Source organism: Bos grunniens, chromosome 9 (assembly GCF_055505025.1).
Source record: "Bos grunniens cultivar Pamir isolate PY7600 chromosome 9, Bosgru_T2T1.0, whole genome shotgun sequence".
Taxonomy (NCBI): Eukaryota; Metazoa; Chordata; class Mammalia; order Artiodactyla; family Bovidae; genus Bos; species Bos grunniens.
In genome coordinates, this window is record NC_141173.1 from 42523860 (window position 1) to 42550774 (window position 26915).

The 26915-nt window shown below is 47.2% G+C and overlaps 1 protein-coding gene across 10 annotated transcripts in view; it reads right to left on the minus strand.

Annotated features, from left to right (window-relative positions):
* The window catches only part of FOXO3 (forkhead box O3), a 119566-nt gene extending 94696 nt beyond the window's left edge, over window positions 1-24870 (minus strand). For 2 of the 10 annotated variants that reach the window (XM_086317447.1, XM_086317430.1), the window contains exons 1-2: window positions 23003-23193; window positions 21156-21910 (exon numbers count right to left, since the gene is read on the minus strand). In XM_086317447.1, the coding sequence (XP_086173573.1) occupies window positions 21156-21773 (618 nt within the window). In that variant the 5' untranslated portion in view covers window positions 21774-21910; window positions 23003-23193. The other 8 variants (XM_086317438.1, XM_086317439.1, XM_086317432.1 and 5 more) reach the window with 8 other exon arrangements.
* Between the last annotated feature and the right edge of the window lie 2045 nt (window positions 24871-26915).

Sequence of the window (26915 nt, forward strand, 5' to 3'; positions counted from 1 at the left end):
AGGTAGAAGCAAACTCAGGCCTGTGCCCCTCACTTCTCTTCCAGGTACCCCTGAAGGATGCATGAAGGCAGCAGCCTGTACAAGGGGTACGGATGCCTGGGGCGGCACACCCTACCACTCTGTGCAAGCCAACGTGGGATGATACCATTTCCAGTGCGTATTTAAAGCAGTTTAGATTTTCACTGTAGACTAATAGAATAGTAATAACAGTAGCTTTCCCTAAGTTGCCCTTAGAAGCACTCTAATGGGAGGTAAAAGGCATCTCTAAAATGGGGAGAGCACACGGAACACCTTGCAGAGGCTCTCTGTCGTGCTGGCGAAAAGAACACAGCAGCTCCCCCACTGAAGCACCGAGCAGGGCACGGGGCGCTCCCAGAGGGCGGAGGAGCCATGCATGCGCTGCCAGCGGCTCCAGATCCAACAGTCAGCAACTGGTCCCCAAGCCGGGGGGCCCACGGACCCCATCCCACTCTGAGATTGGTCAAGCTTCGACATAGGCACTTTCAGCAGAATTCAGACTCCAGATGGGAAACCTCTGCTCCATGGGAGCCGGGAAAATACGATAGCAAAGATCCTTCATGGTGTGGAGACTCTGCAGATAGCAATTCCTGGCAGCAAAGCATAAGTCAAAGCTGTAGGCACATGAATTTAACTTCCTGTTCAAAGGGAGCAGCTCTATGACCCTGTGCAGGCTACCATGTATCAATTTCATCACTAACCAAACAGAATAGAGAGTCCTGCCTTTCACCTCCCATCAGAATGCTTCTGAGGCTATTCAGGGCTCCTTAGGAGAAGCTATCATTATTATTATTCTATTAGTCTACAACCTCCTAGGTTTTAGCCAAATGAAAATCTAAACCACTTTTAAAGTACACGTTGGACTCAGTACCATCTGAAATTGGCCCTGCGTCCTAGTAAATGTGAGTTTCCAGATGGCACAATTCTAGATGAAATCATCAAAAGACTACGTAAGTGCTGCGTATTATCGTGCGCCTTCCACTCATCAATTCACCCAACACTCGGCACTTTAGGGGTGAGCCGAGGTACCTCCTTTACAAAAAGCAGACTCAGTCTTCTCTTGGGGCTACACAAACAAATAGCCAAGCCAAAACAAGAGGAAGAACTCCCTCCCCCATACCCTGTTATCTGTCAAGTGGGTCTGTGTTCTATCACTTTTCCTTGAGGGCTGCAAAAGTTGTGCAAGAGTTCTTTGATGACTGTAATACTTTTATCAACGAATGAAAGTGAACTCCAACACAATGCACTGTGAGAAGTTTCATTATCAGAGGTGAAAGTGAACTCCAACGCAATGCACTGTGAGAAGTTTCATTATCAGAGGTGGAGATAATGAAGGATGGGCAGAAATACAAGCCGGGATGCAGAGCTCAGCAAGACTGCCTTCTTTTCCAGGTGAGACAGACTCTGGGCCCAGAGGGGCCTTGCTCAGTGCCGCCTCAGCAGACAAAGGTCAGCATCCTGTGCACATCCCTGTCATTCAGCCGACCAGACACTCACTAAGACAGTGCCCACTTACTTCTACAACCATCGCAGTCATCCACACATCACCCTGTTGGCCGAGTGACAGCAGATGAATGAATAATCATGGCTGCAACTCATCTCCTGTCCCCAAAGGACCATGTCGTGTGAGCCCTGGGTAAGACCTAGACCCTGGTGCAAGCTACAGAAGCCAGTACCACTGCCACCAACCTGCTGGGGAGGGACCAGAGCTTCCAAAAACTTGTGTGGCTGGAAAATCTTACGTTCACGTGAGGTTTAGTCAGATAATTTGCTATATTTTTAGTTCACCTTTAAGGCACATATGGATTCCTTCACCACATTAGAAATCCTATTTGCTACAGACCTGTAAATAATCAGCACCAGGTCTGAGAGTTCCTGGTAACATTAAAAGTAACTAGAAGTGGCACTCTTCCTCTCAATGCCAAAGCCGAAGAAACTGCTTGTTTCAAAGACTACCAAATTTCTCCAGTGCCTACAAAAGAGCTTAAACATTATCAATCAGACTTTAATAGTTACAGAAAGCTGCTTTGGGGACTTAATTCTCAATAAAAGACTCCCAAGTCTACCCAAAAGATGTAATGTACAGGCTGCCCGGCACTAAGACCAATGGAACCACGAACATTCCTTGGAGCGATTCGCTGCCAATTAAAACCACTGACCCAGGCAGCAGTACCCACTCCTCCCGCACAAAGTAACTAATTCTTGGAAACATTACATGCAGTGCAACTCTTTCCCATAGTCACACACCTCCAAGTTACAAGCACTTAAGAAAACTTAGGCCCCACCACTCTGGATTACACAGCTGCCACCAGGCCGTCATTCTTCAAGGCCCGGAGGTCTATGAGCAGCATTTTGGCTGCCCGAGGGTCTCCCACGGGTGCACTTCCACAGAACGCCTCCACACTGGCTCCACCTTGCTCCTCCCTGGAGAATAAATAGTGTAGGGCTGTCTGAAATGAGGCATCTGTCCAGGCACGTATCAGCCGGTGCAGACCCTCGTGAGACGGTGGGGCAGGTCATCCTCTGTAAAAATGACTGAGCTGACCACTGAGGCAGCTCAGAACTAAGAGTGGCCTCCCTGTGTGCTTTGTATCTCTCACCCTCAATTTCCTCCTCCAGAAAATACAGGGAGAGATCAGACAACATCCGAGGCATTCAGTCCTGGAAGTCAGAGGTTCCAGCATCAATTTAGCATCAGTTTGTTTCTCAGATTAGTCCTTTCTCTAGAAAATCCCTAAGGAAGCAGGGTCCAGGTGAGATGAACAGGGCAATGCTGGATACATAACGCGGGGGTGCCAGAAGGGTGGTCTAGCTACCAAGAGTCAGGAGTAAAGGGCTGGCAGATGTGGAGTCCGTCACACCTCACACAGGGCTGGAGAACAGAATCGAGGGCTGGACTGATCTACTGCACTGTTGGTTTTTTTGGTTCCTATATGAATATCCAGGAAGAAGGGGAAAACGAAATATCGAAAGTCCGTCCTGAAAACTCTCTCGTCAAAAAAAGAAATAATCCCATTCCATAACATCTTCTGAAGGAGTCACTCACCATCTACATGATGAAAACCTTAACTAGAAAGTATGAGGTTAAATAGGATAAATGCATTACCTTACAAACACCTCCTGTGTTTTCTATTTACATGCAAAATGCAAATTTTTCATTTTAAACACTCCTTTTAAAAATATTACTAGTTCTACAATATTGTAATTAGCCTCCAATTAAAATAAGTAAATAAATTTTAAAAAATACATTACTAGTTCTGACTTCTTACAACTAGATATAAAGACTTCCACGTGACTTCTGGGATGAAAAACTATTTCCCTCCAGCACCTGGGGCTGGGTGTCGTGGCCTTTTTAGCACCTGCTTCCCCTCCACCCCCGGAGAAGGCAATGGCACCCCACTCCAGTACTCTTGCCTGGAAAATCCCATGGATGGAGGAGCCTGGAAGGCTGCGGTCCATGGGGTCACTGAGGGTCGGACATGACTGAGCGACTTCACTTTCACTTTTCACTTTCATGCATTGGAGAAGGAAATGGCAACCCACTCCAGTGTTCTTGCCTGGAGAATCCCAGGAACGGGGAAGCCTGGTGGGCTGCCGTCTATGGGGTCGCACAGAGTCGGACATGACTGAAGTGACTTAGCACTCCCCTCCACCCCTACTACCAGGAGAAGTCACAAGCCTACTGGGCCTGCCCCTCACATCTGGAAAACAAGATGTTTAGGATGAGCCCTGTGTTTAATCTAAATGAAGCTGGTACACACTTGCTTCTATGGCTAGGAAATAAATGGCCTATATCAAACCAATAAAGAAAGGTGATTTATCCTTTTTCCTGGGGCTGTGTGTGTATGTATAACTTCACTTAAATCTGCTTTGCAAGCAGTTTGGAGAAAACAGGCAGTCTGGAGAGGTCCCATCCCTAGGCCTAGTCACACTCCACAGGAGTGCAAGTCTTACAAGGCTTCTGTGCTCACTGTGGATGCTTGTCCACAAATACACACTCAAGTCTGTTCCTCTCAGGTTCTGAAAGAGTGACAAGCCAAGTGTAACACATCTGCCTCAACTTTAATAGAAGATCATGCAAACTCCCCCTCCTTCCTCTTTTAAACCAAACTGAGAGAGATGGTAGGAACAAACAGCCCAGTGAGATCTCAGGCAGTTCTATAAAATCAAAATCCCTAAAGCTTCAATTACTGGCTGTGGAGTTTATTTAGTCAATGCAGAGACGTGTTGATAGAGGTATCCCACCTCTATCCCTTTCCAATTGTATGGCTTTGGCTCTATCCATCAGTTTCCCCATCTTAAAGAAGAGCTAATATGTATAAATCCCACAGCAGTGTCTGGCACATAAATAAGTGTTCAATTAATAGCAGATTTTAGTTACAGCATGAAAATGATGCATCAACCTAAGGCTATGCCCACACACATCACATCCATTCACACCAGTACAACTCAAAGGTACAACTGTTGGGGGAGGGGGATAAAAACTTTCTAGCTTCACCTGCAACTTCTTCCATAGAAGTCAGGACTCAGGGGCCATATCCTCAAAACCAGAGGCCTCCATTACCACCTGGCAGAGGGAATTTCTGAAGAGGGGTTGAGCAGACCAACATCCCTTACTTCCATCTTCAGATCTGGGCCACTGGAGCTGAAGACTCAGACCCCTCTGGTCCTTGGGTTGGGAGTCACGCCTTCTCCATGGCTGCCAGGCAGTCTTTTTCTTAGGAGCCTGGCTGGCCTGGCTGTTCCTTAAGGCACTGTACTCCTCTATAAATGCATCCTTAATATCAGGTGTTTTTTCCAACATACACCACCACCAGCCCACTCGCCGAACACGCAGGCAGCAGTCCATTCTTTAGGGAAACTAAAATGGAAGTGAACTAACATGTGTCTCTTCATCTGTGAGCAGCAGCCACTTTGGGAAGCATCCCCGCATGTGGGACACTCAGGTTTCCACCAGCTGACTAATGTGTGACTTCTTTAAAAGGCCTGAGCACTCTCCTGGAGTCCAACTTTGAATGCTGCTCACGGTGTTAAGGGCACCATATTCAGGACTCTCTGTCCAAACTCTGGCCCCAGACATAAGCCTCTCAACACAGCGTTCCCCACTGCTGCGTGAATCTTCTGATGTTCCAACAACTGAACCTGCCTTCTTGATCCTTCCCAAGAATCCTGGTGAATCTGAGGAAAGTAACTTGCCTGCCCTCCCCATTCCCAAGAAGAAAACCCAGATTACTGTGCCACTAAAGCTCAGCATCCAAGCTGAGTCATCTCGGGTAGAGCTTGATACAGAAAATGGTATCTACTCAACTGCAGAAAAATTGGTAATCCACACTAATCCTATTTTTTTTAATGTGTCAGATATATGAGTATTTCTGAATCTCAGGCAACATTCTGAAGCAGCTGCTAAGCGGTCCTGCAATGAACTTCTAAGACCCGGCCAACCCCGTTCTTTGTACTATTTATATTCCTAAAGCCAATAGCTATGTTAGATACAGCTGATCGTGAGGCCCTGTTTAATGGACGACAGAATCCAATGATACTGACAAGCAGCGAATAGCTAGTTTGGTCTCTACCTAGCTTCACCTTGTGGTAGGAGAGGCCGAGATCCATGCCTCACCTCTACCTCAGCACGGAAGCAGCATCACTCTTCACTTCACTTGCCCTCTCACACTGATTACACCCAGCACATTTTAATCTTATCTCTCCTCCACATGTCCCATGTCTGTCTGTGGATGAGTCAGGCTGGTGTCTGATGCTGGTCTTAAACTAGGAACATTTCCCAAAGACCCAAACAAATAAGCATGGGAAAAGATCACCGAACAACAAGAACCCAACCTAAACACAGCCCTCTGAACAGTGTATATGCACTAGGGTGAGCACGTGGCCTCCTCTGTGCACTGGAGCAGGTACTTTATTACTGTTGTCTGGGGGAGGGGAAAGGATTTCCCCCGTGGTTCAGTGGTAAAGAATTCTCCTGCAAAGCAGGAGCCAAAGGAGACGTGGCTTCGATCCCTGGGTCAGGAAGATCCCCTGGAGGAGGAAATGGCAACCCACTCCAGTATTTTTCCCTGGAGAATCCCATGGACAGAGGAGCCTGGTGGGCTACAGTCCATGGGGTCAGAGAGAGTCAGATGTGACTGAAGCAACTTGGCAGGAGGTGAGGGGGAGGTTGGTGACCTTGACCACACAGAAAGCTACACAGCAAATGAGGATCCGTGGAAAGTCTATTCTAGGGCCAAGAACTCTGTTACGTCTCCACAGATACCACTGCAAGCTCTCTGTTCATCTTTTTCAACTCTTATCAGGCCTCTGAAGTCAAGATGGCATGAAAAATTTGACTGTTGACTCCTAATCTGGACTCAGCGAATGGCTAAAAGCAGTGGTTCTCAAACTTGAGCTTGCAGCAGGATTACTTAGAAGCCTTGTGACAACACAGATTGCTGGGTCTAGAATGTCTGAGTCAGTATGTCTGAGGTGAGCCAAGAATGTGAATTTCCAGAAAGTTTCTAGGTGATGCTGCCGCTGTTGGTGTGGGGACCATGCTTTGAGAAGCACTAGCTTAATGCATCAGAACATGGTAGAACCCTCTAGTACATCAGATTAGGCTGCACAAAAGAGGAAGAGTGAGTTTATCTGTCTCAGATTTCAAGAATCATACCATAACTTGAACTATCTTCTTACAAACTCCCTAACACTTAAAAATTAGTTAAATAGGGTCCAGTGGAGACTAGAAAAACAAGTGGGAGATGGAAAACTTTAAAGAAACCACATTCATTTACACAAAAGAAAGTAGAGAAGAAATCCTAGTTAAGCGCAGTTTATTAAATAATGATGCCCTTGTCTTAGAAGTCAACTGTTCTCTTAGATCCCAATTTGACAGCACTCCTCCCTTTTTATATGGAACTTTCAGGGAGTAAACTCACCTTGTAACCTCCCCACAGAGGAGAGGGTGGAATTAGACGTAAAAGTCATCACTAAATTGGCTGATAACTTCCACAGTCAAAATCTCTCATTTTTTTCTAAAGCAATGTTCTCAACCCTAACTGCCCACCATAACTATCCGGGAGCTTTAAAAAATATAGATGCCCAGGCCCTACATCGAGAGATTCTAACCTAAATGATTTCAGACTGGACCTAGACGGCAGTGTTTTTAAAAGCTCCCTGTGATTCTCAAATACAGCCAAGGTTGGAAACCACTGATGCAGGAGAAAGGTCCCAGAGAGATCATGGGTGATGGGAAAGAGGGAAGAAGGACAGGAAGACCTCTTCAGCAAATGTCTAATGACACAAAACAGGAAAGAATGGGACAGCAGCTGGGAGCAATCAGGACAAGTGAAACTGGGGCGCTTAGATTCTGAGACGGCCTAAGGCTCAACCCAACACCGGCAGTCTCAGGTTCAAAAAGCAGAAACAGCTAGACAATCAAGGAAGTGCCCTCACTGGTCAAAGACAAGGCTGCAGTCCAGAGGAAATACCAGGAAACCCTTTTTTAAAACTGTACTATTTTTTTCAGAAAAGCTAATGAATAACTGAACTTGAGGCAAAGAGCTTTAACGTCTCACAAGGTCCAACTTTGAAATCATTTGCCTGAAAAACAATAAAATGTATCCTTGAGCAAAATTAATTTTTTTTTCCCCAAAAGGGTGGCAAGAGGGAAGAGATGACAGCAGTAACTCTCAGAGCCCACGGTAATCAAAATTATCTCCCCAGTAACCACACTGACAAGTGAGTATTCAAAGTTGTAAAATCATGTGATGCAAATGATAAAACCAAGATAGAGTTATTTTCTTCTCTTCCTTCTTGACTAAGCACAGAAGCATGAGGTAACAAGCTAGAAAAGACATATGAAAGCTTTATGATCCTGTTTAAGATAGAATGATGAACACAAAGCAGTTAGAAGAACGCCGTGTTGCTGGTCAGTGGACACAGCAGGAATCTCAGCTCAGGTAACACAGACAGAAGTCAGGTGAAAATTATCTGTGCTCACAGCAGGATAAACACTGGGAGCCCAGAGAGAAAAGCCCAGATGTTATCCCACTGTGTTAACAGTTAAAACTTATCCATCAATTTAAAGCCCTGATGTGATTAGAAAACCAAGATGTGGGGAAAATATACATCTTAAAAACGAGCATGGTAATTTCTGATAAAAACATTCATTTGTGAAGTCATTATGTTAAAAATCAATTTGGAGGATGGTAGTTTTCACTACCTCAAGTTGCTGTTGTTGCTTACTCAGTTGTGTCCGACTCTTGATGACCCCATGGACTGCAGCCCGCCAGGCTCCTCGGTCCATGGGATTTCCCAGGCAAGAATACTGGAGTGGGTTGCCATTTCCTTCTCTAGGGGATCTTCCTGACCCAGGGATTGACGCTGTGTCTCCTGCATTGGCAGGTGGGTTCTTTGTGGCTGAGCACCAGGGAGCCCATAACACCACAAGTTAGCTCTCCTAATTTGACACATGGTGCTTTACTTAATTCAGTACTCCTCCTCCTCAAAGTCGCTTCAGTCGTGTTTGACTCTGTGCGACCCCATAGACGGCAGGCCACCAGGCTCCCCGGTCCATGGGATTTTCCAGGCAAGAGTACTGGAGTAGGGTGCCACTGCCTTCTCCAAATTCAGTACTGACTACCCACAAATTAACTCGGAGCATTCCCCGATATTATGAGATTATCAGAATAAATCCCTCACCTCCTCCCAAAGAACATCTACTAAAAGATACCTACAATCAGATGCCAGGGAATTCCCCTACAGTCCAGTAGGTAGGACTCCATGCTTTCACTGCTGAGGGCCCGGGGTTCAATCTCTGATAAGAGAACTAAGACCCAGTAAGCTGAGCGGCATAATCGGATGCCAAATTTCACCTTGGTGACTGACACGAAGGTTGACTGTGGTGAAGCCTAACATGTGGCCCAGATCACCTAGACTTCCAGCCTGGAAAAAAAGGATCTTTCATGTAAAGGAAGGAGACTAAACAGGACTGATTTAGAAAATTCAGTTCAGCACAGGGCACACATCTATTCAAAGAGGAGGCAGTAAGCTTATCTATACTGGACAGGGTTGGAGATAGAAGGCTTGATCGAGGCCACTCAAGAAACAGCATACTAGCTCACCTAGGAAGCTGCCTATCAGGAGCTTAAGAGCCCAACTGTGCTGAAGCAAGCACACTCACACCTGTGTCAGCCGGAAGACAACTCTGAAAGAATCGGGCCCATAACATTTCTAAGGCTCATTCTGGGTTTCTCAGGATTACACAAACGATGCCCCCCAAAATAACTGATCACTGTTCTTAAAAAAAATTCACAGGAATGTCTGGGGCTCAGTGTCAATTTTTACTTAAAAAAAAAAAAATTACCTTGCTTAAAATGTAGTCTGTGGGCCATGGTTTATTTATAATCATAGGTATATTCATAAATGACAAATTAATGCTGTTAATTGGACTGTTCTAACAAATAGTGAATAAAGGCATGTTCCTTCTTATTCTACCAGCTGGGAAAAGAAGGAAAAAAAAAAAAAACCAAGGTAATACAGACCAAGATGCAAACATATGATGGGTGCGATTAACAAGTCCTTGATTGGAAACAAATGCTGACAGAAAACTCCAGACCAGCTATCACACACGGTAAAAATTCTAGAAAAAATAAACAGCAAAACTGACTTGTAAATTACGCTGAATTTCAAAAGAATTACCAACAAGAAGTTCTAATGGAAAGATGTCGAGAGAGTGTTTTTACTTTATGAGACCATTACAGCATTAGAGGTAAAACTGCATTAAAAAAAAATTGAGTAAAATAGAAGTGAAAATTAAAAAGAGAAAGGAGAGGAAGGTGAGAGATGGCTTTAAATATCATTCAGCCAAACTTTATGTGAAATATGGAACTGAGGCAATTATTTAGATAATTTATGATGAAGGAACTATCATTTTTTAGAAATTATGACACTTTGGGGGAAAAAAAAGCAGTTCTGAGATTTGAATTATGTGAATTAATGGCTTAACTCTCCATTTGCTCTTTTTAATGTAATACCAATTTTCAAGGAGACATCTAAGAAGCTGTACTGGATATAATTCTATGCCCCCCTTCAACTTCAGGTTTATACCCAGAGTTGTATCTTTACAAGTCCACAAGGCCAAGGCCACCTTCTCTGTAACTGCCTTTGGCCCCACCACGCTCCCCACACCCGGGCCTCACTCAGTTATCAGGCAGAGCCCTTCTGCCTGCTCCACATTTATCACAGGGTTTCAGTCTATCTTCTGGACACTCTCCAGACACTACTCACCTATCTTTACTCTGAAACTGAGAGTTCTAAAATTTTTTCCAGCACACACATGGGATTAGCCTTCTGCAAGCCGTATTTTATCTCAGGGCACATGGGTGCTGTATTCCTGTGGCCAATTAAAACCATCATTTTAGGTCCAGTCATACCTATTCTACCTTGAAGACAAAAGCAGTAAGTGCCTTAATAAGATAAATCCTTTAACCTGGCCAGCAGCTTGCATTTTGCAAGATTTTCTGTGTCTGTCTTGCTTTAAACCTGTTAGTAACTGCATTGGAAAGGGTCAACCACCTCACAAAATATGCTTAATACCTTTAATTTTGAGATCTCATTGGGCTTCGACCACACTTCTGCCACAAACCTTTTATAAATGTCTTTTTTTCCCTGAAATCCATCTTTCTTGGTGGTATTATCTCCATCCATCTACCTACCTGAAGCCTATAGAAGCACAGATATACCCTGTTCTCCCAAGGCAGAAATTTCTGAGAGATAATAGCCCAGCCCTAAGGATTTCCACACACTATAGTATCACTCTTTTTGTCCTGAACACTAGTACATTATCTGACCTATAGTAAACCATGGTTAAACAGTGGTTTACTAAAGCAGCATCCAAACAGAAATACAAATCCCCAAATTAAATTGCTCCACTAAGAGCCCAGGCACTGATTAGATTCTTAAAATTATTCACTCAGGCAAAATCAAGGGCAGGAACCTAAATCATGGGTCTGTGTCTACTCCCCTCCAACACCGAGAGGTATCAGTTACCCCAAGTGAGCCACAGTCCAGAAGATAAACATTCAGGACAGCATTCTGAAAGATTTCCATCAGGACTGATGGTAATACATACAAAGAATGTGGCACACAGTAGCAACTTTTTCAATGGCAGCTATTTAATTTTATTGTTGTATTCACCCCCAGGCAAAGTCCCACCACACTCAGGAGGCAGCAAAGCGTAGCAGAAAACTGACGTTCAAAGAAACCTTCCTCTGAATCCCAAGCAATTAAATTTCTCTGAACCATTTTCTTGTCTCTAAATTGGGTTTATACTTAAATGCTTCACATGTAGGATCAATATTAGATGTAAAAAATCTACCTGAGTAATTGGCATATGATAGTGTTCAATAAATCATAGCTACTATTATTATAACTAGGCCTCAGAATATCTTGTGTCAACTCCTCTTTTTATCATAAAAACCAAACTGTGTTTCCAATTGATTTATAACCCTGGCTCCCTTTTCCCAAAATACTATTTTGAAATATGAGCATAAACAGATGCAATTCTAATTCTGAAATACTTCTGAACAATTCAACCCAAACACCTTCACGGAACCTAGAAAACACCTGTTGCTACCTGAATGAGGACTACCACTCTATGCTCCCTCAGGATGGCTGGGTTTTGCAGACATAAATGTATAGAGGAGATGGGAGCCTGAAGGCTCGAGTGTTGACACTTTGAAAGGGCCTGAACTAAGCACAGGAGGAACCAAGGAGACTCCAGAGACATTCTGATTACCCTTACTGCCACCATGGACGGCAGTGAACCTGATGGGGCGATACCTTCTCAAGCCTGACTGGGCTGGGGAAGAGAGAATTCTTCAACCTTCTTCCGCTGAGGACCCAGGCTGCTCCCTCCCTGAAAGACTGACTACCACAGACCAAAGCTCTCAGCTAGACCTTGGCCATAAACCTCAAGTCCACACTCCCCAAGTACAGCCATTCCACCAGCTTCACGAAATAGGCCACGAAGTAGAAAGTGAGTAAGAAGGGTGGGAGGCTTAGGAGCGAGCCCAAAATACACGCTAAACGGAGGGCGGAGGGCTCACTGCAGCAGCTTGCACTGGGAAATCAGGGGAATTCACACCTCCCTTCTGTGCCTAACAGCAGGATGAAGAAGAAATTTAAGTTACCAGAAAGTAGCCTAGGAGTGATTACATTTTAATTTTAATCTAAATATAACTTTGGAGGGAGAGGGCAAAATGGGTGAAGCGGGTCAAGAGAGACAAACTTCCAATTACTAAGTCAGTCAGTCCTGGGGATGCAATATACAGCTTGGTGAATACAGTTAATACCTAGGTATCTGAAAGTTGCTCAGAGAGTAAATATTAAAAAGTTTTCAATATAAGAAAAAAAAAAGAAAAATGTTAACTAGACTTACAGTGATGATCATTTTGCAACATGTATAAATACCAAATCATTACGTTGTACACTTGACACTAATATTGTTATGTCAATTATATCTCAATTTTAAAAATAAAATAAAACCTTCTCTTCCTCTTCTGCAACCCTTCATGTTCCTCTCTTCCATCCCTGTGCGCCTATGTGTTTCCTAGGGCTACCATGACAAATTACTACAAACTCAGGGGCTTCAAACAATAAAAACGTATTCTCTTACAGTGCTGGAGGCTAGAAGTCCACATTCAAGGTGTGGGCAGCACCATGCTCCCTCTGAAGGCTGCAGCGGAGGGTCCTGCCCGGCCTCTGCCCAGCTTCTGGTGCCCCCAGCAATCTGGCGCTCCCTGGCTTGTGACTGCACTGCTCCACCTTCTGCCGTGGCGTCACGCAGCCTCCTCATAAGGGCACCAGTCACTGGACCTAGGGCCCACATGAATCCAACATGACTCCACCTTAATGTAACTAACTACCTCCAGAAAGATCCTAGTTCCAAACAAGGTTATACTCTGAGGTTACAGGTGGACCTTAATGAGGGGGTTGGAGGGGTACTATTCAACCCACTAGAGCTCCCCAATTAAAATAAACTGCTACCACCAAAATACGGGCAACATGAAGAGTGTGACAAACTACAGAACACAGAACTACAGAATTTTAGATTACAAAACTGCAAAGCTGTCATCTCCAGTGGGTCCATGACTGCTAAATCTGAATTAAGAATAATGTAGGTTTTGCCTTTCTTTCACCTACAGGAAAATGACGTCTTGGGAAATATCAAGAGTCTCAATCAAAAGAGCACTAACACACAGAACCCACTGCTCTTGACACACTGCGGCGCGTGCTATCAGGTACAGATGAACGTTCACCTATGTTTTCAAGAGTGAAGCACTGCAGCTTCACTGGAAGCGGCTGATTCATGTGGATGTTTGGCAGAAACCAACAAAATGCTGTAAAGCAATTATCTTTCACTTAAACAATAAATTAAAAAAAAAGTGAAGTAGCAAAAATATGTAAAGCAAAGGAAGAAATTTTTCAGTTCAAAAGGCTTTAATTATTTGAGGATGGGAATTAGACCATAAGTCTCAGAACACCAAAGTTCCTTTTTAAAAAAGTTATCTTAGGTTTTTAAACACTCTCTCCTCCAAATTATCCTTTTCTAACAATGACATAAGCCTACACACAAACACTCTGTATTACAGACCTTTTTTTTTTTTTTTGGTGTTTTAACCAAGGTATTATTTTAGCTATGTGGGGAAAAGAACTTGAGATCAGTTTAAAGACATGTGCACTCCCTCTGCTGGCTCTAAATTTAAAGAAAATTCTCAATGGCTGCAAGAGCCAAGTTATTAATTTCACTAGACATCCAAAACACAAGAAAAAATACGATGTGGATTCTCCCACACATGCACACTCAAAAGTCTTCACAGAAATAAACAAGAAATGACAAAACACGTACTGAGAACTGTCGAAGGCGTCTGCTGGTATTATTATGGGCTCACTCCAGAGGAAAGCGAATGCATTTTGTTTGTCTGTGGCAGGGGCCACTTCCCACCTTAGCCTTCCGCCCTGCAAGTGAGCCACAGCTTCCTTGCTCTAAGCTCACCTCTCCATTGTAGAATGGGGGTGCATTTGGATACCCAGGCATGGTGAGCCCCCAGAAGATAAGCTGGCTTCTTCACCACACACAATCATGAGAGTACTTGCATGAGAGTACACAAATGAGTGCAAGTACCACAGGCCACCAGAAAACTTTATCTACTTTGTACCGTTATCTCATAGTAGGGACTGACACACTGCAGGGAAAAAGTCTCAAGATTAAAATCTCCCAAAAAGGTCCAAGTGAAAATACACATTCTGGGGGGGCGGGGAAAGCCCAGCTTGAAGCATACTCCATACAGTTGTATTTCACCAGAAAGAAGTGATACGTCACAATATTCTACAGATGCTTTCTATTTTACTTCTTTTTCCAACTGGGGAAATTGTAATACTGAGAAATGGAAGTCGTTCGATCAAGAATAAAATGGTGAGAGATACTGAGCCTGTCTGGACACTGATTTGATTAGAATTGGGGTCTTCCATGACAATCAGTAGCCAAAACACCTATTCAGAAAACCATCTCGGAAGAGAGGCAGACTGGCCCTGGACAGGTCCAGCTCAGACTGCTCACTATCTCTTCTCCTTCATCTGTGACTTACATTTACCAATCCATTATGTAAAACTTCAAGTACATCTAAGACTTACATCTGCAAATGCAGAACATTATGGACAACTTAATTTTACACCAGAGCTCTGCTTCTGAAGTGGATATGTAATATTTGGCGACTCTTTCTAGAAGTAATACTGATGCTGCATAAAGCGGGGTCCACACACAGAAGGAAAACATGATTTCAACTTTCTTTTCAGGAAAGGTCATCCCAAGATGAGGTTTCTCTCCGTTTCTGTGATGGGTAACAGCTGGCTCTGATGAAGTTTTCAGGGACTTCTACACTAAGAAACAAGACACTGTAAGAAATGCCTTAGATAGTACAGCACCATTGCACAATTACATGACATCATATCGATACCAACACTAGGAGGTCTGCGCCACCTTCGGAGCTACAAGTATCCAAAAGATTCTACACATGACATCACTCCACTCCTGAGTCACATCATCCCCTTTCAGTATCACTGTCCCAGAACAAAGCTAAGCTCATGGGCTGAGGACAATCAGCCCAAAAGCAGCTCCAAGTTATCAGAAATGTTTTTGTCTGGTAGGTACCTTCCTTGCTTTCAAGGTTTTTACGCTGTTCTTGAGAATATATAGGAGTCACAGAAAAATGACAAAAGGAACAGACAGAAGTCAGGAGGTGGGCAGGGTAGGGCGACATTGAGAGAATAGGCTTTTCCAGCAAGGTGAGCTGAGAGCGCTGATAGAGAATGCAAAAAGACAAACACAGCTACTCTCCTGCTAGCCAGCCAATCTAGAGGATGGGGGAGGGGAGCAGAGGAGAGAAAATGAAGTAAAGAGTTTGCAGAAACGGAGGCACTGGCTCGAACAGCTGTGAAACCACAATGGTTAGCAACAGACATTACAGAACACTGGTGCCCTGGGCTCACATGGACACATTAACTCCACCCCTGCTACTTGTGGGTCCCTGAGCTACTCACTCACATGCTCCTGCCTGTATCCTCACTTGCAAAATGAAGTATTTAGATAATCCTTAAGACTTCATTTAGTTTTTAATTTGAGACAAGAAGTCATGCAGACAATTCGACTGCATCAAGGCTCTACATCCACTCCAAGAGGCTGGACCTATATCATGGCGCCACAAGACAGAACTGGGGACCCAAGGTGAGTCCAGGGCTACCAGCGTGCTCTATTTCCAGCTTCTCCCCAAAAGATCCAAACTACAGGAGCGTGTGACAGCGGCCCTGCATCTCCAAAGCAAGCTAAAAATTATGACCTGCAGAGAGCTAAAGGCCAGCTCCAAGCCAGGGCCCAGCATCCACTCTGCCATTTGCTGGTGACTTCGCAGAGAGCTGAAGCACTAAGGAAAGCAGAAGTACAGATGGGAAAAAGGCAAAGAGAAGGGGCAACGATGACAAGTTTACAGGGCACAGATTTGCATGTTTATTTTCTGTCTTCCCCCAAGAGAACACAAACTCCTGTGAACTGGAACCTTATCTGCCTTGTGCTACCACTACATCCCTGGGCCCGGCAGAACGCCCTGCACACTGCATGCCTTTGATAAATATTTGCTGAATGAATGAAATGGCATGAGATGCAAATGAGTAAAAAGGGTTTTCTCTTTTCAGTCTTTTACTCACTCACTGTGCACCAGCTGCACCGTCCACTGACACAACCCACCTGCGTGTATGTCATCCCCAGTTCTTTCACAGCAGCAGAAAGTCCAAGTGGCCCTCAGGGCTCCTCCGTTTGTGATACAGGAAAAAGTGAGGAGAAAAACGAGGAGTCAAAAATAGGATTGAGCCTGTTCCTCACAGACAAGACAAAAGAGTATGAAAACAAAATAAATTTCATTCTCTCCAGCCCAGGGAATCCAAAAACTGATCGGCAAGGGGTAAGCTGGGTATCTCCTCAGAAGGCACTAGCTTCAACAGTCTTATCTTTGCATTCTTATAAAGATCTTTAGATGAACAGTGTCTGCTAAATTTTTGCAAATCAGGTAAACGATTTTTTTAGTGGGACAAGGCTTCTTCACAAATTTTCCAAATAAAAATACGTGCTGGTTTTAAGTAAGCACCATAAGTAGAGTATTAAAAAGTTTAACTACAGATGTTCTTCTATGGTATCATTCCCTTAAAATAGAACCCTCCCAAAAACTCCTAAAAATAAGTCTGCATAGTTTCATTTCATTTTCAAAGGAGGAGATAAACATATCAAAACAAACACTTAACTTCTTTTTAAAAGAGCCTCTCTGCTACATGGGGCTCACAGATCAAAGTCTAAAATGGCCAATTTCTTCACCTCATAGGTCGATGACACAGCTTTGAAAAAGAAGAAAAACAGTCCCCCTAGTGTACTGCCACTGTAGAAAGAGGAAGTATGTTAGTTGAGAATCACTGACGAAGACAGTACTGCCGAAGGAAATTACAAAACAGTATTTCAGCAACAGGGGCCAAGCTAAAGACAGATTCCTCATACAGCACAACCCTAACCGGCCCTTTAGTGAGTTAGTCCAAAAGGTGACTGGGGTCAAAATCAGAGGCCAGTATGAAACTATTATGCCTCTGTTGTTTTGAAATTGTTGAAAAAAATATTTTTAAACGTCACACTTGCAGTTAAAATAACATCTTTTAAAAATACAGTATGGTGAAAAGGAACTGGGTGCATTCATCTAAAGAGCTAGAACTGTAAGGACGTGAACAAGTATTATGTGGCAGGCCAGCCCTCATCTTTTAACCTTGGGAAGAATCGGCACGAGGACACATTCTCACATGAAGGAAGACTCGGTCACTTGCAGCAGCAGAAGTCCTCTCACATTTGTGAAGTTGTAGGAACCACCACAGAAACCCATAGCTGCCTAACGTTATTGTGCCCTGACCCCATGGGAAGCACAGAGGAGTGGGCGTGTGCAGGAGAATCAGTGAAAATGGGCCTCACCAGGTAAACCCTGGAGTTCTAGAGACAGGAGGAAACATAGACCTCACCACCTCAATTATGGGTGCAGTGCAAGTAAGCTTAATCTGAGTTAAAGGAAATGTAACCTTTTCCCCCTTTAACCACATCTGATTATTCATTTCTACTTTAATGCCCGAGGTAAGGGAACCTGCAAGATAGCTATCACCTTTCTCCCTGGCACGGTTTGCATCTGACAAATTCAAGTTAACCAAGAGCTTCCTCCTTTTGTTAAAATGCTCCTTTTTTGCCACCTTCCTCACTTCACAGTTCCTAGGTACCCTTCCTGATAGGCACCAGACAGCTTTACAGACACTGTGTGCTCACTCAGCCTCTACCAATAATCATTCATCTTCCCGATGCTGAAATAATAACCAAGAGTTTTAGATGGAGAGACAAATATGCTTTTTAGGAAAACAACTTCTACTTATGTAAGACTACTCAGTGCTTAGTACATAACCTTTAGAAAGGATCAATTTAAAGAGAAAAAAATAGTGTGATAAAGATCTCTAGAGCCACCGACTGCTAATTATCTCTGTACTAACCAGCTGTGTGATCTTAGTAAAGTCATTAACTTGAAGAATCAAGATCTTCACCTATAAAATAAGGGGACTGAACTAGATCAGCAAACCTCATCCTGGCTGTACATTAGAATCACCTAAGACACTTCAAAAATTAAACAAAAACAACCTCACCAATCAATACACACACATCGGCCCAATTATATCAGGTTCTCTGGGTACTGATATTTTTTAAAAGCTCCCAGATAATTCTTACATGCAACCAGAGCTTTGATTCACTGGTCTTGATTCTGATCACTAAGACCTCTTTTCTAATTCACTCTGTGCTCTTAGGGTGATAATTCTAGTTACAAGATCTCATAATACAAAGGCCCAAAAAGCTACAAAAGGCCTCGATGTTGCATACTGCGCCTATGTGCACACATGACTGGGAGAGGTGAACCTGAATTCTATACATTTTTAGAAGTTGAAAACCTGAATGTAAAACTCAGAATGAGAGTAGTGTGGTTTAAAAGCACACAACTGCTTCCAAATGACTAATCATGATAGGAATCAATTCCTGAAACTTGGATGCATGGAAATAGGTCACAATTAGCTCCTGACCTCTCCCTTTTCCCTCTTCTTCCACCTCCACTAAACCACAAGCACAGAAAAAAGCTTGGCTATTACTCATAATTGGAATGTGAAACCAGCAGCCCCAGTTCAGAGGGCCTTCTCCATCATCAAAGATCTGGAAGTTCTTGCATGGCTGCATCTTTTGGTAAAGATCATCTTGCAAAAACTCTAAATTAGATCTCTATAGTCTTCAAGGATTAGTTATCATGTGATAATCAGAAATGGACCTGCTGTAAAATTTTAAAGATAAAATATTCATAAAATATTCGCCCTGTATTAAACATATGACTGCTGGACAGTTTCAATTTACAATGCTTCATAAGATTTTAGTTAAAAATGAGATAGCAGAGAAGAAAAAACAAACCATGAGACCAAAAAGAGTTAAGATATAAAACCACGAAGTTTAAGACTAGGCCCCAAATCTCTATTGCAGATCCTGTAAGCTACATGAAAATATAATTAATTCAGTATCAATTCAAGGCTATTTTTGGTAGCCACACTTTCCCACATAAGTCTTTAAAAAAAAGTTTCAAATGCCATAAACTGGTATTATCTTTAACCATAAACACGATGCAAGAAATATTTGTGATGTTAAAATTACTTTCATAATCCTAAAAATCATAAAAAAGGTGAAAACCCTTGCTATGTTAACTTTCTAACTAACTTAAAGCTAACTTTTAACTAACAGATTCTCTGCACCAAATCCAAAATATGTAGGACTAAATTTCAAGTGTGAAAAATTTAGAAAAGACTCCACACCCCACCCAATCCATCTTCTTAGATCCCACAAATTCATCCCTTCCTATAACTATACACTGAGATTAACCCTTGCTATCCACTTGAAAACTCAATTTTTAAAAGTATCACATCAGCACTGCTTTGAAACAGAATTCTCATCCTTTTCATAAATATCCTATTATTACACAACTGGCATTCTTTTGCAAAGCAATACAATTGAATCGAACCTAAGATTCATAACAACAGTGTTTGTTCAAAGATGAGACAGATTTGTGGAACAATATCAAAGCACTTGTTTTGCTTTTAAAGTATCGAACCCCTTCCCTATACTAGCCATAAAAAAATTTTAAAGCATATTTCAAGATTTTTTTAAACCAAATTAAGTCAATAACACTAAATTCTTTAGTTTTTTCAGGTACTAGCTCCTCTCCAGTGCTTCAGTTCTCCACCTAAGGCCAAACTGTTCTTATTCTATACACCCACTGGAACCTAGCAAGTACAGGGCTCCCCAAAGACAACAAAGGAAGGGACAGAAGGAGGAAGCAACCACCTTTTTAATTAAAAAAAAAAAAAAATCCAACTTGTTACTAGAAGCAACTGACAGAAAGATATGTATCTACAGCTGCACAGGGCTCCCTTTAGCCCGGTATGCATTCCTATCTTAGGAGATGGGGCCAGGAGGATGAGGTGCAAGAGCAAAGCCGCTGGGTATCAGCGGCCCAGCGGGGGCACAGGAGTTAATCTCCTTGGATGCCCAACTGCAGGAAGTCATTACATCATATGCCTTTCCACACCTCTCTCCCTACCACGTGTCCAGTGCCCCAAGAGGCTGAAAACGAACAGTAGAGAGCCTCTCTTCAGGTTCAACTCATAGGTAGAAGCCATTACGGTCCAGCCCTGCCAGCAAACCTCCCTCCCCAAGGCCCAGGTGAAGCGCCAGGCGCCATCCTGCACACCTGGAGCCCCTGCCTCAAACAGCGCCAGAATCCGGACCTCAGCGCGGAAGCAGCAGGTGCAGCGAGTCCCCGCTGAGGCAGAAGGGCTGGCCCGTGCCAGGCCCAAAGCATCTCAGAAGCTACCTGCTGTAGAGACATCTCTAAAGAACAGAGATGTGGACACAGGCAAGAAAAGGAAACCGGCCAGGGAAAGGTTTACAACCACCGCTTTTTGTAATGAGATTGATGTGCCTGTGGGAGTGAACACCCACAAGCCCAAAAACTTGGACACAGGGCTCTCATCCAGGTAGTCAAAACACACCAGGCTCCCGCGACCGACTGAAAACCACAAACCCATCCCTCCCAAACCCGTTCCCTCACTCCCCCCGCAGTGGCCTCGCCGCACGATGGGGGACTTGTACTCCAAAGTTGGCCGCAGACCTACCTTCTCTGCGATGACCCAGGAATCCGGCAAATTCACTCCGGTCCGTCTGTCCTTCCCTCGCCGGTGTCCCTCAACCCCTCGCCTCACCTGGCCATGCCTGAGGTTTCCCCAGGAGCCTTCTCTCCCCATCCAGCCACCTTCGCGGCCGTCCCCGGTTGCCCCTCCTCCGGGATCACACAGAACCCCCAAAACCTCACAACGGAGGCTCTCCCTGCCAACCCCTCTCCCCCGCGCCACAGGAGCGCTCCGTCGAATCGAAGACGCGCCTCGCACTGCGCAGGAGGCCCGGCGGGTCCGGCCGCCCGCCCCAGGTGGGTACGCACCTTCCAGCCGGCAGAGCTGTTGCTGTCGCCCTTATCCTTGAAGTAGGGCACGCAGCGCACCATCCACTCATAGATCTGGGACAGAGTGAGCCGTTTGTCTGGAGAGCTCTCGATCGCGCGAGTGATCAGATCGGCGTAGGACAGGTTCCCCCAGGCGTTCCTCCGCGACGAGCATTTCCTCGGCTGCCCAGAGCCTCCAGCCGTCCCCGGCTGCGGCGGTGGCAGTGGCTGCTGAGGCTGCAGCGGTGTCTGCGTCCCCCCGCTCAGCGCGCCCGCCGCGGGGGCTGGCCCGGACCCGGGGTCCTGCCCTCCAGGAGCCAGCAGCCGGGCCGAGTCCTCCAGGAGCAACCCAGAGCCCAGCGGGCCGCCCCCGCCGCCGCCGATCGCCATGGCCGAGCCGGCCCTACCGCCACCGTCCTCGTCGTCTTCATCGTCCTCCTCCTCGGGGATCATGGAGTCAGCAGCCGCCTCCCCAGAGGGCTTGGCCGGGCTCCCCTGGAGCTCCGGCCTCTGCAGGGGCCACGTACAGGAGCGCGGCCGGCTCTGGGGCTCGAACTCCGGGTCTAGCTCCACTTCGAGCGGAGAGATCGGGGCCGGGGAGGCCGGCGCCTCTGCCATCTTCGCCGCCCGCCCGCGGCTCGGGCTCTCGCGCTCTCCTCTCGCGCCGGGGCGGGGTGCGGCGGGGGAGGGACGGGGGCGCCGAGAAGGCTCGGGCTCCCAGGCGGCGTCGCCGCCGCCGCCGCTACTGCCGCCGCCTGGGGAAGCACGAGAGGAGAGAGAAGGAGAGTTGGTTATCCCGGGCTGGAACCCAGTCTTCGGCGAGTCCTCGCCCGCCGTCGCCGCTGCCACCGCTTCGCGACCGCACCGCGCCCGCCTCCCAGGAGCAGGCAGACCTGGAGACGTGCGTCCCGCGAACCTGGCGCAGCAGACGCCGCCCCCCGACCAGGCCGCTGGGGAGACGGGAGCGAATCGACGGGCTCGCACGGGGCACCCCCTCCCCCGCCGCCGCCGGAGCTGCAGGTCTCTCCTGGGCTAGGTGGCTGGGCGGGGAAGAAGGGGGAGGGGCGGGGCGGGGGAGGGGCGCGGGCCGCGCCTTTAAAGCGGGCAGCAGCCGGCGCTGGCGCAGCCCAGTGGCGGTCCGAGCCGGAGTCCAGGCGGGTGGGCGTGCGTTTGTTTATGTTTCGCTCGGGCCCGCTCAAGTGCTTCCCGCGACGCCGCCGCCAAAGTCTGTGGCGTCTTCGGCTCTTCTTCCAGTGCCCGGCCCTGCTGCCTCCGCGCCCCCCTGCCACCCCCTCCCAGCGGAGGTCTCGAGCCCGGGGACAGCGCGGGAAGCTCCCTATTTCCCTCTGCGCCCGCGGGCTGAGAGGGCAAGCGTGGGTCCGAGCGCAAACGGGCCCTTGTCACTTCCAGAAAAAAGGGAAGCCGGGAAGAAGGAGGGCAAGCAGCTCGGTGGATATTTGCAAAGGGTCGAGCCGAGCGGCAACAGCCACTTTCGGGGTTTGTGAGGCTTATTCTCCCACGGGCGTTGTGCCCTACACCCCCTTCCCAGTGAAGAACGGGAGAAGGGAGGCAAGTCGGAACGTAAATCTTCCAACAGGTCAGGAAGCACCAAGTCTCCCGGGCCGCCAGAAAGCCCAGACCAGCACGTTCTTCACCTCCTTGCTCCCGCTGCTGCCATCTTGACAGTTTCCCCCCTTCACTCAAGTCCTTTAAAAACACTAGCGGGAGAGAAGAGGGGCGCGCACACCGAGTCACGGGGAGGGAAAAGGGAAGCGCCTGGCCCAGCTCAGAAGCAGATCCGGAGTCGCCGGGAAGGCGGTCGACCCGCTCACAGCTCCGGCGCCTACCTCGGTTCCTTCCCCTCAGGGACGAGGGGGGAGGACGCACAATCCCGCGCGGGCCTGGGGCACGGTGAGGAGGGGGCGCGCAACCTCGGCCGAGGAGAGGCGCTCCGGCCGCCGCCGCAGCCCGCCTGAGAAACCGCCTGTCAGCCTGCGCCCCGCCGCCTTCCACATTCCTCCTCCTCCCTTCCCCAAGCAGAGCGGTCGAGGCAGCAACACAAAGTTATAGACACACGCAGGGTGCCTCAACCTAGACTGACGGCGGGCGGGCGGGCGGCGGGCGGGTCCCCGCCCAGGGGGAGGGCTGGGCGGCGGGCCGGGGTGTGCTCGCGTGCGTGCGTGTGTGTGTGTGTGTGCGCGCGCGCCTGCGCGACCCGGTTCCGCGGGGCTGCAGGCTTGAGTGTCAGGGCGCGCGCCGGGGCCGAGACTCGGCCGGCTCCTCCTCCCTCCTGGGAGCCTCAACGACAACAAAGCACGGCGCTGGCTCAGGAGACGAGGGAGGGGGGCCATCAGAGCTCCAAACGCTCAACGAGCGCAGTCGCGTGGCCTCCCAGACTCCAAGCAGGACGCCTGGCACCCTCCCCAGCGACGAAGGGTCCCCGTCGCTCCGCCAGGCTCTGGGCCCGCCCTGGTGTCCGGTTCCCCATTAGAACCCGACACCAGGTAACACCCGAGATAAGATGCTGACCGCAGGCGGCAAGGGTTACCTCAGCGTGAAAATACTGGCAAGCTAAGATGTTGGTGTCCTCAGGACTTCGATAAGCTGATGCTCTCAGATTTGATCAGGCACCAGGAGGTTTGCAACTGAGTCTCTCACGTAGGACACTTGACTGCAGTCGTGTTTCATTTTGCATGAATTTCATGGCCAGCGAGGGGAGAAGTGTAACTAACTCGGAAGAAAAGCAAATTATTCCATGTTCCTAAATGCAAGAACAAATTCTGAACAACTGTGAAGAGGAAATAATGAGTCTAATTTTTAAATGACGGCAAAGCAGCTAATTGTGCTTTTTTAAACTTTTAAAAAATACACTCCTTCGGGTTTAGAAAAACATCTTCACATGTCCTTATCCTACGACAGTACCCAAGTCGTTCATTTGTGCGCTAAGAATGCACTACATGCAACACACCCCGAGAGTCTATTTTGATTTATAAATATCCCGCCCCATCCTTCCAAGCCACTATAAGTATCTTAAGCAGTCCAGAGCGGTCTCGGCAACAACCCCATACACAAAAAGGTCCAACTCAGTGTAGGCAGGAATGCGCCCATCCACCCGACTCCATGCTCCGGGCTTTGCGCAGGACCCGTCACTCAAGTGACGCGCGGCCCCGCCCCTGCACCAAGCTAGTTCGACGCGTACAAACAGATGATGTCATTGTATCCACAAGCGCGTGACCCGGGATCTCTGCGCCGCATTGCCATTCGCTGCGCCGCTCAATCGTCAAGCCATGCCGCGCTCTGACTGGCCGCGGCCACCTGTCTCCAGGCCCCAGACACCCCTCTCCGCCCCCGGCCTCCGCCCCCCCTTCAAATAATAAACAATCGAGTAAAATTCGATGGAAGGGAGGAGAGGACAGAGAGACGGCGAACCCAGAAGCCAATCCTTCGCGTGCTGACGGAAGGGAGAGTTAAAAGGAGGAGGGTTTGAAAGGACCGGGTTGTGGGGGGAAGGAGCAGACCTGAGGCGATGTGTCCCGCCTCGTTGAGGTGGCATCAGGGGAGGAAAGTTGGAGAGCACTCTGCGGGGCACGCCTGGTAACGCAGGGGGGGCTCTAGGGCCCCGGAGCGGCCGGGCTCGGGACTCTGGGGTGGTGCGCTGCCAGCCGAAGAGGCGGAGATTGGGCCTCGCTAGCGCTGCGCAGGCGGAGCTGGCAGACACGTGCGGGAGGAGGGCGGACGCGCGCCGCACGGGCTCGCCCTGGGCACGCGGCTCCGGGAGACGCGCGCGCTTGTTTACCAGCGCACGTGGGTGTTATTTTTAAATGGAATGTTGTGCTGGCAGCTCGGTTGAGTGGCTGGCGCGTGGGGCTGCCCGCGCCTGCTGGGGGACGCGGCGGGGCCGCGCTGCGGCCTTTCTGAGCGTAGCTCACGGGACAGCAAGGCTGTCCCCGCTACCTGCTTCCTTTGCAGACGGCCGCTTGGGCCTGATTGCGAGTTTCGCGCGCTGTTTCGTGAGAGTTTCAAGCCTCTACGGAGACAACGTGTTCTCGCTGCAGAATACTGCCTTTTGTAAACCCGGGCTCGGCTCCCTCATTCACATTCCGGAGCAAAGCCACCTGTTTCTTTTCATCTTGGAGGCCGAGCCCGGCTAGGCTCCGTGGCTATCGGCTCCGGAGCAGATTTCAACACACTTAACTGGCACTAAACACCCTGTCTGTGCCTTGCTCCCTTGCTTCGAATGTCCCCAGTCTATCTGTACCCGTCTCTTGGGTGAACATCTCTGCCCGCGAGCAGCTGCGCTTCGTGTGCGGAGGTGGAAGTCTGGAGTAGAGCGGTCTCTGCTTCCTGGGCTTGTTCCTCTGAGTGCGGCTCCTCTCCTCTCATCGTGGGCCTGCCCCGCTGAGAAGCCCTGAGTGTACATCTGGTTTATAGCCTAGCAGTGTGGAAGGTGTGGTAGAATTTATTGCTCTGAGTCTGGTTTTCTGCTTTGCACGAAGAACCAGGAGGCCTCATCACCTAGGCTTTGCCCTGTGGTACAGCATAAAATCCAAAGAACTTTCAGTTGCTTCTTTTTAATACTTTCAGTTCAGTTCAGTCGCTCAGTCGTGTCCGAGTCTTTGCGACCCCATGAATCGCAGCACCCCAGGCCTCTCTGTCCATCACCAACTCCCGGAGTTCACTCAAACTCACATCCATCAAATCGGTGATGCCATCCAGCCATCTCATCCTCTGTCGTCCCCTTTTCCTCCTGCCCCCAATCCCTCCCAGCATCAGAGTCTTTTCCAATGAGTCAACTCTTTGCGTGAGGTGGCCAAAGTACTGGAGTTTCAGCTTTAGCATCATTCCCTCCAAAGAACGCCCAGGGCTGATCTCCTTTAGGATGGACTGGTTGGATCTCCTTGCAGTCCAAGGCACTCTCAGGAGTCTTCTCCAACACCACAGTTCAAAAGCATCAATTCTTCGTCGCTCAGCTTTCTTCACATCACCCTCTTTCTTCTCTAAATCTAGGCAATTCTTTGTCTTTAAGACATAGAATGTGTTTACACTGGCCGCGATGTCGGCCATTAGAATTTCACTAATGAAAACATGTTGAGTGTGTGTTCATTAACAGAATGCATATCCCACGGACCTTCCCCCTAAAATGAAAGAATTAAAGATTCCTAGATTAATTGAGCTCATTGTGACTCTCTTGGTGATTAAAGGAGGGTAGGGACATAATAAAGCTACTTTCCTCAAAAAGCTTTACAGTCATAATTGTGAGGGTGAAACGTTTAAAAGTTCAGTATTTCAACTGTTTAAAAGCAGTACAAGGCAAAGAGAAGAGGTCGTACATACAGTGTTGGGTAAGTTTCTAAATGAGTTGAAGATCAAAACTTCAAATGACAGTGACTATAAACATACAGACTGGTAAATGTGAATCTACCCAAAGAATTAACACTTGTAATGTGTCCCTATGGGCAAGCCTTTGAAAACTCAGAGTGATTGTTCCCTCTAAGTCAGAAATTGCTTTGACCTTTGTCTCCCCCTTGAAGGCTTCCTTGGTCCTTCATTTCTTCGTGGTTTAGTATAGGAAAGCTGAATAAGTTATGGTTGTCGATTGGGAAGGAATGCCAACATTACCTTTGCAATATAATTTTTGGTCAAAATTTTCCCTACTTATTATACCTTGTTTATTTCTACAGATGATTTAAGGTAGTAACTGTCCACTCCAATTTGTAAATTCAATCACTGGAGGAACAAACATTTAAAAAAATTTTTTAC